Source organism: Acanthochromis polyacanthus, chromosome 4 (genome assembly GCF_021347895.1).
Source record: "Acanthochromis polyacanthus isolate Apoly-LR-REF ecotype Palm Island chromosome 4, KAUST_Apoly_ChrSc, whole genome shotgun sequence".
In the NCBI taxonomy this organism is placed as follows: domain Eukaryota; kingdom Metazoa; phylum Chordata; class Actinopteri; family Pomacentridae; genus Acanthochromis; species Acanthochromis polyacanthus.
The window spans coordinates 45,206,013-45,220,229 of NC_067116.1; the positions used below are offsets into that span (position 1 = coordinate 45,206,013).

General features: G+C 41.7%; 1 protein-coding gene across 1 annotated transcript in view; it reads left to right on the forward strand.

Moving 5' to 3' along the window:
* Window positions 1-14,217, forward strand: part of LOC110954101 (unconventional myosin-IXb) — a 113,933-nt gene that overhangs the window by 87,822 nt on the left and 11,894 nt on the right. The window contains 16 exon segments of the mRNA XM_051946916.1: window positions 2,202-2,315; window positions 4,434-4,473; window positions 4,570-4,692; window positions 4,776-4,856; window positions 5,576-5,686; window positions 5,788-5,913; window positions 6,009-6,158; window positions 7,373-7,533; window positions 7,631-7,673; window positions 7,676-8,682; window positions 9,623-9,698; window positions 9,973-10,094; window positions 10,321-10,439; window positions 10,677-10,864; window positions 11,441-11,548; window positions 13,479-13,649. Of these exon segments, the coding sequence (XP_051802876.1) occupies window positions 2,202-2,315; window positions 4,434-4,473; window positions 4,570-4,692; window positions 4,776-4,856; window positions 5,576-5,686; window positions 5,788-5,913; window positions 6,009-6,158; window positions 7,373-7,533; window positions 7,631-7,673; window positions 7,676-8,682; window positions 9,623-9,698; window positions 9,973-10,094; window positions 10,321-10,439; window positions 10,677-10,864; window positions 11,441-11,548; window positions 13,479-13,649 (2,740 nt within the window).

Here is a 14,217-nt window from a genome sequence, read left to right on the forward strand (position 1 = left end):
AATCTCGACCTTCCACCTCCTGTTTTCAGATCTCACATTTCTGGGCAGTTTTTTCTAAAAGACTGAGAGCTGAATTGAACCTCCCAGGGCATGTTTATTAAATCATCCAGCCCTTTCCTGATCTGCAAACACTGAGGTGCAGAGGTTAGATTCACTGTGCCCATTCCTTCCCTGCCTGACCTCTGCTGTCATGGTCGGTTGTGGTAAGTATGGAAAAGTTCTGCATGGACTACCTCTGGGACACAGAGGAGTCTCCATATTAACCTCACCAAAGCCAGTGTCCAGTGTAACACCCAGTTTAATTAAAGGACTTTACATGGGTCAGTCCACGTCATTTCAGACTGTGGTGTTGCTCCACTGTCTCAGATTTTATCCACAGTCTGCGTATTTGTTATTTGGAAGCCAAAACGACAGCATTTTGTCTGAATTTCACACCTGGGAATGTTTTATTTTTACCTTCAACGAACTATCTTACCTGGAAAGCACTTTTAAGTGTTCAAAAGCTGCAGAAATCTTATTCTGCAGCCATAAAGTTTGGTGAGGACACAGACCAATCTAAATGAGTGAATGGCTTCGACAGAGGTCAGATCTTTAATTATTGGCCCATCAAAATGAAAAAAGTGCAAAATATTCAAACATGATTGGTGTCAAATATGCAGAAAAGTCCTATGGATGTATCCATGTTTTCCTACCAATAATACAGTCTTTGGTTGACATTTTCACTAATTTTGAGGCCTCTAACATCAGGAGAATTTGATATTTGGGAAGTATGGAAAGACAAGCTTCCAGTTTTTTGCTGTTTTAACTAAATGATAATGTGAACTCAGGAAGAGACAAAAACTGGTGTGCTTTGGTGTCCATATGTAAAGCTGCAAGTTACTTTTTAATTATTGGCTCGTGAAAATGAGGTAGTAAGTACAAATAGTGCAGTCAGTTGGGCCTTTAAATGGTTTCCCAAGTGAGACTTTCTGTTTTTAGGTTGAATTTACAACAATTCCCACGTCTGAGAACTGGACCCGAATATCCGAATATTCGTTCGCTACGGTGGTATCCGGATATTAATTTTGGTATCCGGATATTCGGCTCATATCGGCTCATCCCGTCCTGTGATCACATAAACATATACACACATGTCTATGTGATCACCCCCTCCTCCCCCCAGATGAAAATAGGAATATTCGGAGCTGATCTCTTCACTTCGCCATGTTCGGCTCGTCTCGGCTCCTCCATTCCTGTTTCTTACCACCACCTGAATGGCCGGGTGGCTGCAGACTCTGACGTCACGCTTCACTTCGTTGCATAAACACAAGACAAGATGCTGAAGACCTCCGCTGTTTGGGAATTCTTCAGTTTAACTGAAGACAAAACGAAGGCAAAATTTGGACCCGGGAGACGAACGGATCCGAATATTCGGACCGGACCGGACCCCCCCCCCCCCCCCCCCCCCCGGTCGGACGTTACGGGGCGGAACGAACATTCGGATATTCGTCTTTAATAGTGCCCGAATATTCGGAGGCCAGAAACCACTATTTGGGGAAGCGCAACGTGTAAAATTCTCAAAATTCAGCCAAAATGTTTAACTAAACTTAATTTTTGGACTGCAGTGAATGCGTTTGTGACAGCGGGCCACTTTCTGAGACAGCGCAGCAACACATTTCCTGATATTTTTCATTTCTGATCCGACACGGACTGACTCCCATACCAAACCCTCGCCAGTAACAACTTACAGCCACAGCATGGAAACGGTCGAGCAGCCACCCTGAACGTCAGCTCAGCTCTGCATGTTAACCCCCACAGTGTGTGAATAAAACCCCCGTACCGTACACGCCCCGGCGTCTGCTCTGTGCGTCTCTTTCTCCTGTTTAAAGGATATGGCAGCATGGTTGGGTGGTCTAGTGTGTCTTGTGGTTTCCTCCTACATGAACAATGGGAGAGAAGGCTTTTTTTGTGGGTTATTCTTCACAGATGAGCAGAGTGTGAAAGTTTATCTTGATATCAGACCCCCAGCTATCCTGCAGTGTGTTTTTTTGTTGTTTTTTCGTCTTGTGTAACTGCGGTGATGTGCTTTCTCCTGAGGTGTGCTCTCAGTGGTGTTCTATGGGGCCCTGCTTCATGTTTTTATTTCATTTTCCCCTTCTCTGTCCTCCTCTGTCTCCACTCCTTCCCTGTTCACGCTGGTTGTTTGCTCACGGTGTGATCAGAGAAATGCATGCAGAGATCATCAGCTCCATTAAGAACTTGCAGCTGGACGGTGAAGACCCCCGCAAGCTGCTGCAGTCCTGGGGTCGCCTCCGCTTCCCGCGACACGTCCTCCAGTGAGTCTGCAAGCAGACCGGACCTCCGCTGCTCCACGGATCGGTCCGGTCCGGTCCGGTCCGGTCGGCTCAGACAGTAGATGCAGAAGCTTTCTTTTCCGTAGCTCGGTGCAGACTGCCGTGTTCGGCTCGGCTGTGGATAGTTGCAGCTGTCGCATCTGTAGCCGCTCTAATAAAAACACCCTCCTGCTTCATCATCACTCATTTCGCTGCGACTGCACCGTGTGTGCACCCTTCCTGGAGCTGCTCCAACACTTCCATCACAATCACTGAAATCAGAGTTGCAACTGTGAAAATGCTAATATGAAAGCCTTTTTTTTTTCGCACGGAAATGTTTCATGAAGTTAAATTAAACCAGGATTCCACAGGATGTCAACCAGGGTCCTATCAGAACTGATGACTATTTAGTGACCTAATGTAGTCTGTAGATGTTAATTTACCAGAATTACACAAACTGAAGACACAACAATCCCAAATTTTTATTTAGAACCAAATAACTTTAGTGTATTTATTAAAGCTATGCACAGTTCTACCTTCATACTGTGAATATTTTCAGAGTTACATGCCCTTGAAGTACATAGTAGTGATTTTTTTCAGGATTTTTAAGCCCTCATGACTTTAAGATTCAGGAAATAGACACATGAATCCTGTCTAGAGGATGATTCTGGTGTCAAATGTAGTAAAAATGATCCTTTCATTGTCTATTACTAGTTCTGACCAACCACCTATCACACATGCTGATATGAGCCTTAAAGTTTACCCAGAATGCACTTTTTACAGTTTTCTCCATCTTCATATCATCATACTTCCACCTCCATGCTTCACTGTCAGGACTATGCATTCACTGTGGAACTACTGGTCAAAAAAGACACAAAACAACCACAAAGAGACACAAAATTAACACAAAGAAACACAAAACAACCTTAAAGTTTACCCAGAATGCACTTTTTACAGTTTTCTCCATCTTCATATCATCATACTTCCACCTCCATGCTTCACTGTCAGGACTATGCATTCACTGTGGAACTACTGGTCAGAAAAGACACAAAACAACCACAAAGAGACACAAAATTAACACAAAGAAACACAAAACCACCTTAAAGTTTACCCAGAATGCACTTTTTACAGTTTTCTCTGGTGAATTATCATAAAACAGAAACACATCCAGAGAACCAGTGATTGTTTCTGGGACTCTGTCATTACACTGCTGCAGTTTTACTGTTCACACAACGATACATCCCATAATACTGATGCTCAAAGTTGTTGGTCTTTAGACTGTGACACCTGGATTTGATATAAATTTGATTTTCTTGTTTTTAACAGAACAGAAATGTCACGCGTCTCCCTGATGTACTTATGAAGTTATGAGGGTTAAAAAAAACTGAAAAAAGCAACTTCAATTAAAAATAATGTCATTTCCACCTGTAGCTCTGCAAATATTCACCGTTTAAAGTTTAGCATGGCTTCTGTCTGTCTTTTAAATTCTCTTTATTTTACGACTTGTCTGTTTTATTCTACCGCCTTGTGAAGCACTTTGAAACTTTGATTTTAAAAAGTTTTTTAGGAAGCCGGTAAAAAGACACATCTGCTCCGTGAAAGGTCCACATACGTGATGTGCTAAATGCTAAAAGGTTTAGCTCTAATTTGAGGCTGAAGTGCCGTGAATACTTTTGTTAACCGCTGCATGAATATCAAGAGAGAACTGCTGGCATCTGTGGTAGCATCTTGTGGAAATGTGTCCCAGCAGCTTTGCAGCATGTTGGACTCTACAGCCTGACGCTTGCTAACAGATGGACTGACATTTAGAGCCTTTTAAGCAGTGATGAAAGCAGGAGAGGGCATGTCTGTCTTCATATGTTGAGTCTGTGCTAGGCAGATTGTTTAGAGATGCATCCCACCTCCTTCCTCCACCTCTCCATCATCATCCTCCTGTCACTCATTCACGCCTGGCCTCGGCGCCGTCGTTCATCCGGTCCAGCCCTGATTCCATCACTGACTGACTGCGCATGAAGGAGTCACGTCATCCGTACTAACCCGGCTTCACAAACTCCACCGGCGACTCGTTTCTGTCGTCTATAAACTCACACTAAAGCCTCTTTTTTTCTGCCTTTTTCACAGGAAAAACAAGAACACCAAACAGAGGCAGGCCATCCCCAAGGTAACCCTGAATAACACCCAGAACCTCCAAAGACTCGATGTGTCATTTCATTACAGTCGCAATAATAGATTGATGTGGTTTGTCCCTGCTGTGCAGAGTTTGCTGGATTCTCGTTCTCTAAAGTTCATCGTGGGTTTGACGCTACACGATCGCACTACCAAGTCTCTGCTCCACCTGCACAAGAAGAAGAAACCTCCCAGCATCAGCGCTCAGTTCCAGGTAACATCAGCACCCACAGCTTTCACATTATACTCTGATGTTTACCTGAGCGTTCAGCAAACCTCTGTCTCTTTTTCCTCCAGACGTCTCTGACCAAACTGTTAGAGACTCTGAACCGAGCCGAGCCTTTCTTCATCCGCTGCATCCGCTCAAATGCAGAGAAGGTAAGAGTTTGATGTTGAATGTTGAAGTTTTGTTTCTGCTGAAGGACATTATAAGAGGAAATATTAACCCTCATGTTGTCCTCATTTACGAGCACCAAAAAATGTTCTTTGTCTGAAAAAAATCCAAAAATCCCAAAAAGCAAAAATTTACAAAACCCTCAGGAAGAAAATTCCAATAATTTCTTAAAAGTTTCCCCTAAAAATTTTATTTAAAAAAATCCCCCAAATGTGGCAAGAAAATTGTTGTAAATATTTTTAAAAAATCTTCCATAAAATGAGTAAAAATATCTAAAGTGATTACATATATATCAGTAAAACTTGTAATATTTTCTTTAAAACATTCACATAAAAATCAACCAAAATCCAGCAAAATTCTCTGGATTTTGGTTGATTTTTTTGTGAATGTTCTTAAGAAACATTTTTTGTATTTCTTTTTTTCCACCAAAAAATGTTCAAAGATTTCCCAAAAATGTTGAAAATGTGGACATCAGAAGTTCCACTGTGAAAACTGATTTTTTTCTACATTTTCAAACTTTATAAAGGGTCAGTATAAAGACAATTAATTTACCTCAGACAAATAGTTTAAAATCTGTGTTACAGGCCTGTAAAGTCAGTCAGATATGAAAACTAAGAGTTTGCCATGATCCAGGTTGTTTATTGGTGCATGAACAGAAAGAATCTAACCCCTTATGCTTTTGTTTCTAACTGTGTACGAGCAGAAGGAGATGTATCTGGATGAAGCTTTGGTGCTTCAGCAGCTACGATACACAGGAATGCTGGAAACTGTTCGCATCAGGAGGTCAGGCTACGGAGCCAAATACACCTTCAAGGTACAGCACGTCTACTCCTCTTTTTGTAAAGTCCACCCTGCCAAGTCTCTGAGTTGTAATCATGTATGTAAAATATGTTATTTCTTGTCGTGTTTCTGCAGGAATTCGTTGAGCAGTTCAGAGTTTTGCTGCCAAAGAACGCCGCGGCCTCCAAAGAGGACATCTCAGCGCTGCTCGACAAGAAGATGGGCCTGGACCCCACCACGTACCAGATCGGCAAAACTAAGGTGCAGCAGCATGAGGATCTCCTGCTGTGGCTTTTCATGCTTTCTCACCAGATGTGGGTGTTTACTGTGTCGTTCTGGTCTGTGTTGCTGTTCAGGTGTTCCTGAAGGAGCTGGAGCGGCAGCAGCTGCAGGACGTGCTGCACAAAGATGTCATGAGGAAGATCGTCTTCCTTCAGCGCTGGTTCAGAGCTCGTCTGCAGCGGAAAGAGTTTCTGGACATGCGACAGGCCGCCATACTGATCCAGGTAAACAGGCACCAATGTTTAGTTTGTGGCAGTAAAATAGCTGTTTGTTTTTACTTTGTTGACAGTTTTTTTTGTCCGTGATTTAATCAGTCATTTAATATTTACTATGTGCTGGTACCGAGTCCCAATCTTATACCGTTTTCTTAGATCATGCAATTCAGTTTTATTCATAAAGCGCCAATTACAGGTCAGATTGTCTCAAGATGCTTTCCAGAACCCGTATGAACCCCCAGAGCAGCCCTAAGGAGACAGTGGCAAGAAAAACTCCCTTTATCAGGAAGAGACCTAGAACAGAACCTGACTCTGAATGTAGGGGAAAACATCTGCTGCTGGAAGGAGGATAGAGAGGGACAGAAGAGGTAGAGAGGTAGATGGAGGGATGGGAAAAGAAGGAACATCAGATAAGATGACAGATGAGGCATACAAAGCAGAAGCTAACATGTAAACTGATTCATGGTTTACTGTCATGGTGTACAGCTCTGGCATTAAATATGCGACAAATACAATTAAATCCAGCGTTTGTTTGCGGACTCAATAGCTCTGCAATGAGTTAAAAAAAATGCATTTGTGCATCCAAGCTGTTACTTAATGTTTTACAAGAAGGAGCTTTGTAGAGTCAAAGGGAAGGACACACTGTGGCTCCACAAGCACTAAAAGATTCACAAAACCTGTTTTCTTTTCCTGCAAGTCAAAAAATGTTTTGTAGGAGCTGGTTCCTCTGACTGTTTAGTGCTGTAGTTACCAGAGAAGACTTCACTTAGACTAATAGAAGTTTATATTAGCAAGCAGAGAGCACTGTGAGGGTTTAGCTCATAGTGGGGCACCATGACAAAGACTTCAGTGGTGGTTAATGACCTCTAGGCAGAGCTCCAGTGGTAAAAATAAGCGAGGACTGTTTCTGACAGCACACTTACATCCTCGTGGTGAATGAAACGGAGCCTCAGATCATACATCTGTTGACTAAAACAACAACATCAGCTCAGGATGAATGTCTGCGGCTTACATTTGTATTCACTTCATCGTTTATTCTTTGATGATGCTGTCGATTGATGGTTCACAGTTATTCATTCTGTCCTGCCACAAATTCCACCCTTCCTTTATGACAGCGGACATAAACAAAAAACGCCTTAATCAGTCCCAGTTGTCATCTTTCAGATCGGATTAAGACATCACTACTTATTATTGACCCTCGTTCTCCTTGTTCTGTCTCGTAGCGTTCATGGCGAAGGTACTGCCAAGACGAGCAGCGGCGACGGGCGGCTACTCTGATCCAGGCTGTCTGGAGAGGACACCGACAGAGATCAGAGTACCACCGACAGAGACGAGGTGCTACGAAAATACAAGCGCTGGTCAGAGGACACTCAGCACGCAGAAGGTAGGAGCAGAAAGACTTCACAATGAACGCATTCTGTAGGAGAAGTTTCCCAGAGCTATGATGGATGTTTTAAAACACGATGTCTCGTACGTTGCAGATGTCAGTCGATGCGTGAGGAGAAACACAGGAAAGAGGAGGAAGAAAAGAAGCTCAGAGGAGGGTGGAGGAGGAGGAGAGGAGGAGGAGGGAAGAAGAGGAAGAGGAGGCACGGAGAAAAGCAGCAGTAGCAGAAGAAGAACGGATAAGAATGGAAGAAGAAGCAGCGAGGAGAAAGGCAGAAGAGGAGGAAGCCAGGAGGAGAGCAGAGGAAGAAGAGGCAGCCAGGAAAGCACAAGAAGCTCAGAAAAAAAAAGAAGAGGAGCAAGGACTGGTGAGAGAGCCTCAGACCAGAGAAGATCCAGATATAGAGCTGGTCACTGAGGAGATGCTGGATAAAAACCTCCCCGTCCAGGAGGAGGAGGAGGAGGGTGTTAGAAGCTCACATCCAGAAGAACAGAGTAAGGAGCTGGAGAATGGAGAGGTGGATCTGGAGAACTACGGTACCCCAGCTGAGGCTGGACCACAGCTGGACGAGAAGGAAGAGGAGGAGGAGACGGAGAGCCAAACACTAGATTCAACACCTGGTTCAGCCTCAGACGGGGTCGCACCGGCCGGCACTACTTCTACTTCCGACGCTGAACAGAAGAAACCTGCAGCCATCACCCGAAGCCAGTCGTCCAGGAGCCAGGAGAAGAGGGAGCAGAGGAGACGGAGAGGCCTGGAGCACAACCAGAGGGAAACCGAGCGAGCCGCCTCCTCCACCAAAGATCAGACGTCTCCCCTGAAGAGCAAAAACCAGGAGGCATCCAAGCTGAAGGAGCGCTCAGACAGCAAGGAGCTGGACCAGTACACCTTCGTGAACTGGAAGAAGAAGGAGACTAAACCTTCTCCTCCCTCTGCCGGTCCCGTCCGTCCGTCCACGTTGTCCCTGCAGTCGGCCGACTCCGAGAGGAACGGCGAAGGAGTCGGAGCCGTGAATCTGCATCGACGACCGGGAGCGATAAAGGAGAAGCCGGAGAAGTGGAGGGGAAGGAGGAGCGACGGGGACCAGTCTGAGGGAATCAGTCCTCCGTCATCTCACAGCAGAGAAGAAAGGACCAGGAAACCACTGTACGTCTGCCGTTATAGTCTCAGAAAAACACGAGAATGAGGTGGAACTTTTAGTGCTGATTGTGCAGATTATTGCTCTGACATGCAGTGTCCATTAGAACAGTAAAATAAGTAGGATCCATGAGGCAGGGCTATTTGTAGAGCACATTTCAACATTTAGAGTGCTTTTAACAAACATATAAAGCATCTAGTTAAGTGCAATAGGAACATAATGCAATACGAGACGACATTTCAAAACAATTAAGAGTCAAATAGGGAATAAAAGTAAGATAAAATGGAAAGTAAAAGTTAGAGTGCAGTTTAAGACGTTCAAAATATCAGATTTGATTCATAAAAGACAAACAGAAAAGAACCAGGAGCTGCAGTTTTATTCATATGTGCTGATTAAAACTGAAAAGTGTTTAAATAAGGAAGCTCAAGTATAAGTGAGATTAAACATAATTACAGTTAGGGATGTCCTGATCAAGTTTTTTTATCTTCAAGTCTTTTATTTTTGTGTATCTGCTGATAATAGTTTAATGGCTTCCCTTTTCCTAGAAAATACAGCTGCACAGTTTCTAGAACATCAAAGTTATTAAAATCAATCCCGTATTTTACAAATTTAAAGTTGTCCTGTTAGAATAAGATGTGTTAAACCTCTGCATTATGAGAGAGAAATAAAAGCTGATTAATGATGAATGAGCCACAAACAATCCAGAGAAGTCAGTCAGACGGATAAATTCTGGTCTTTTTGTGAAATTTGTTGACAGCAAAATGTCTTTATTCTGAAAGTATTCATCTTTTAACATCTTTTGCTTCTGTTGAAATGATTCATTTTTTCATCATTCATCTTTTCAGTTACAGCAAATATACAACAATGCATGATTAACAATGATAAAATAAAGATAGTTTAACTAATAATATGGATAATTTAAGTCATGTGTATTTCTGTTTCTTACAGCAGTGAAACCGCCTCCTCTTCAGTCGACAGTTTGTCTCCAGGTTCTGAAGGAGCCGGAGCTTTTTCAGCCAGAGAGGTATGTTCTAGTCATGTAGTTTCTTTCTGGGTTTAAAGGTTCTGAAATTAACAACCGCTGATATTTTCATTTGTAAAATCTGTCTTGACCGACCAAACATTTCCAGTGAAAGCGGTTTTCAGATTGCAGAGATACTTACTGCTGAAATATTTAGGCAGAATTTTTAGAATTTCCTGTTTATAAAACTGTGAATTTTGGTGTTTTCACCCTTAAAAGAACTCATCTCACTTGTATTATCCTGAACATCACATGTAAGCGTTTGTTCTGTGTTCAGCAGATCATTTCTCCATCAGACGGTCACAGCGACGGATCAAAGGGAAGCTCCTTCAGGAGGAAACACCAGGACGGTTCTGGTCACCAGGACTCAGCCCAGTCCTTCCCATCCACACCAGACAAGTACAGAACACACCTGTTAATGTGTTCATTAAATGTCAAACAAAAAGCATTCATTTGTCTGAAAACAGCATGACTGAGATGGATTTAGGAGAAGAATGTGTCCATATAAGGTCCATAAACACACAGTCAGTCAGTTTGCAGCAGCAGCAGAACAAATCTGGGTCATTCTACACCAGACTGAAGTGTGAATATTCTTTAGAGCTCGTTGTGTGTCTTTGCCCTGCAGGTCAGGCGGATTCTTCAGCAAGATCTTGAAGAAACGACCTCACAAAGAGGCTCAGACTCCCGACAACGGAGAGCTGACGTTCGCTCAGATGCTCAGCGAAAAGCCGACGGCTGGAGAAGGTAAATTACAAACTGATGTAGTGAAACAAGGCGGGAAAGCACAGGTGTGTTATCGTTCTTCTCCTGGGGTCTTGACTTATCCAGCTGTTTGCTTTCTGAGAAAACACCGAGCCGTGTCGTCTTTTCTCTGGGTTCATTCGTTGGACTTCTGCTCGCCGGGTTCAGTTTGAGGAAACGACGTGGAGAAGCAGTCTGCAGTCTGTGTGTAGTTATTAATGTTGTTGTAATAACTTCCAGCGCCGGCGTCCGGACACCCGTCTCGGCCTCTTTCCCAGCCGGATCGAGCCGGCAAAGGATTGGGCAGAAATCCCACCATCAAGATCAGCCGGGCCACCAGAGTCTCTGAGCAGTGGAACGCCTCTCTGGACCGAGAGATCACCAACGCCAACGAGCTGCGACACCTCGACGAGTTTCTGGGCAACCAGGTGAGCAAACAAGACGCTCACTTATCATACACTGCAAAAAGTCAAAATCCTACCGAGTCTATTTGTCTTATTCTTAGTAAAAATGTCTCATCCCCCTTTAAGATAAATTCACTTAACAACTGACATTTCAGCAGATGGAGGGACTTGTTTTAAGACTATGCATCTTAAATATCTTGTTAAGTTGTATTTTACAAAAAAACTCAAATTAAGTTTAATAAATCTCAAATTAGGAGGTTACATGAAAGGAAAAATCTATTTTTGAATTGAAACTACAATTTTTTAGCATGTCTGGCTTATTTTAAGACACCTAAGCCTGACAATCCTGGTAAAATAGAGCTTAAAATAAGTTTGCGAAGCTAATTTCAAGATCTCAGTATTCTAAATATCGTCTCTTATTTCAAGAAATCTTACCAAGCCATTTTTCACTTGTTCTACTGGCAGATTTTTTTCCACTTATTTTAAAATAAAGGTTCCTTGAAATAAGTTTTTTTTTCTTGTTTTGACAGGGGCCTTTTTTCCAGTGTAGTAGATAACGTAGAGGGATATTTCTATACTTCTTCTGTTTTGTGTGTGCAGGTTAATGACTTCCGCTCCAGAGGGAAGTCGCTGTCGGCCACAGAAGCCATCTTCGTCACAGCCACCATGCAGTTCAGAGAGACCATTAAAGCCATGTATTCTTTCACAGTAAGTCCACATGTAGGCGGGAAACGGAGGTCGAGAGAGGACGAGGAGACAGACACACAGAGACAGACTGGAGATGATTTGGGTAGAGAGGAAGGTTTACTGACATCAGGAGAAGAGACACCGACAGAGCAGCAGTTCATGCCAGCATCAGTCCTGAGGATTCTCTCTGATCTTTGGGTTTATGTTGTAGTTGGGAGAAGGTCAGATTTAGATTCCAGACCAACATGGATACGACTCGTCTGCTTAGTCTTGTCAGACAGAGAATATCTAATCTTTACCAGAGAGTCCTGGCATCTCTTTCTACGGCGTCTGCCTGAGGAAAGATAATTTGGGATGACGTCAGCTAACAGGAAATGCCTTAGAAAGGGGAAAGAAATACTGGAAAAGTTAATAACAGAATGGTTAATTAATTAATTTACACTACAATTTATCTGAATAATAATATACTAACCATAAAGGCAGCAGATGAAGGTCATGTATGTCAGAAAATGTATTGTAGATTAGCTGTAGTACCTGTTTGTTCCACCAGGTGGTGCCTCCAACTGTGAATTCTTTCATTACTTAAGCTTTTAACCCTTTAAGCTTCAGTCAATTCCAGCCGTTTTCAGTACAAAAAATCGCTAATATTCTATTTTTAAATAAAAAAAATTACGAAAAATACAGGGAATATTGGACGCGCATCGGGAGGTGCATTTCCTTGAAAACGACCGATTCGGGGATTTTATACCGACTTCAGGACATGTTTTGGACAAAATAGTTTCCTGGCTTGTGTCATCTGATGTAAAAGGTTGGATTATAGCCGTTTTTAGTGGAATCTTTTTTTTTGTGTGTAATAATAAACCCAGAAATGTGAGTCGCGCTGTGTGCGTTGAAGCCGTGTATAGAGAACGGATGGATGAATATTTGTTTTTGTCGGACAAATGTGTTTTTCTCACCCGCTGTGGTAATCGCATCTGAAAGTGGTTTATACCGGCGGATTCATGAGAATCTAAGCTTTCCATCGGCGTATAATGTTTGTATAATCGTGTTTGCAGCCGTCGGACATTCCTGAAATTCCTATGCAAATTAGTAGGTGTACCGCCGGCGGTACACTGAAGCTTAAAGGGTTAATGTAGTCAAAACTAAAGCTGTAAATTTGTCAGTTAACCTGCGTAATTAAAGGTTCTGTAAGGTGTTAGCCTTAGTTTGTTTTAATTGTGTCATTTATGGTACCGTGGTATCTTAATTAATTACGTTAATACTTGATAACGTCACAGCCTATTGTAGGGCAGAGAGCTTAATTAGTGAACGTTGTTGGGTTTTATCCACAATCATTTTATTAGTTAGGTTAATTTCTAGCTGTGATGTTACATTAGTTAGATTAATCTCCATTCTCAGAATAAACAAGAACAACAGCCCCAGATTAAATAATAAAACACCACATCCACCTGGAATAAAAGGAAATAAACACAAGGCTAAAAATTATAATAAAATGCATACATAAATAATTTAATAGAGAGTAAAATAATAAAATCAACAATGAAATAAATAAAGTTAGCAAAACTTATAATAATAAAACAGAAATAGATGAAAATAGTCATAAGATAAACATGATTAGATAAAGTTGTCCTAAAAATAGAAATAGAAAAATATATCTTCAAATATACATTGTAGTAGGAAAATAAAAATCTAAGTATACAGATAAATAATAACAGAATTATGATTGTGTTATTTCACAGAGAAGTAACCAATATTCTGATATATTAGCATATATTTTGATTCCTACTGTACTCAGTCTGTGTTATTGAGTAATCAATACATTTTTTTGATAACGCTGCTGATTGTCAGTTAATTGGTCAAAATTTGCTTTCTTTGTTAAAGCAAAGTTCAGAGTTCCTCCTCACAGTCTTGTCTTCCTGCTTATTTCCTCTCCTTTCTTAAACTTCACCAGAAGCCCACCATCGGCTACAAAGGCCTGATGACGGGTTACCAGAACAAAGTGATCCACCTGGCGGGCAGCAAGCAGAAAGAAGAAGTCCAGCTGGTGGTGAATCTGTTCCAGTCAGTGCTGGACGGCTTCATCAGAGGGGAGATGAAGAAGGAGGAGGCCGAACCTGCCAAGGTGAAACGCTGTGACTCGCTTTTGTTCGATGGAAACGTGAGAAAAACATTCCATTAACCCTGGTGTCGTCCTGTGGGTCAAAATCCACCCAGTTTATAGTTTGAAAATGAAGAAAAAAAATCTATTTTCACAGTAAAACTTCTGATGTCCACATTTTCAACATTTTTGGGAAATCTTTGAACATTTTTTGGTGGAAAAAAAGAAATGTTAAAAATGTTTCTTAGGAACATTCACCAAAAAATCAACCAAAATCCAGCAAAATTCACTGGATTTTGGTTGATTTTTATGTGAATGTTCTTAAAGAAAATATCAGAAGTTTTACTGATATATATGGAATCACTTTAGATATTTTTAGGATTTTTTTTTTGGAAGATTTTTACTCATTTTTTGAAAATATTTACAAACATTTTCTTGCCACATTTGGGGGATTTTTAAAAAAAATAAAACTTTTAAGGAATTATTGAAATTTTCTTCCTGAAGGTTTTGCGAATTTTCAGAAATTTGTGGAATTTTTTGCTGAATTTTTGTATTTTTTTCAGACAAGGAAACAATATTTTTTGGTGCCTGT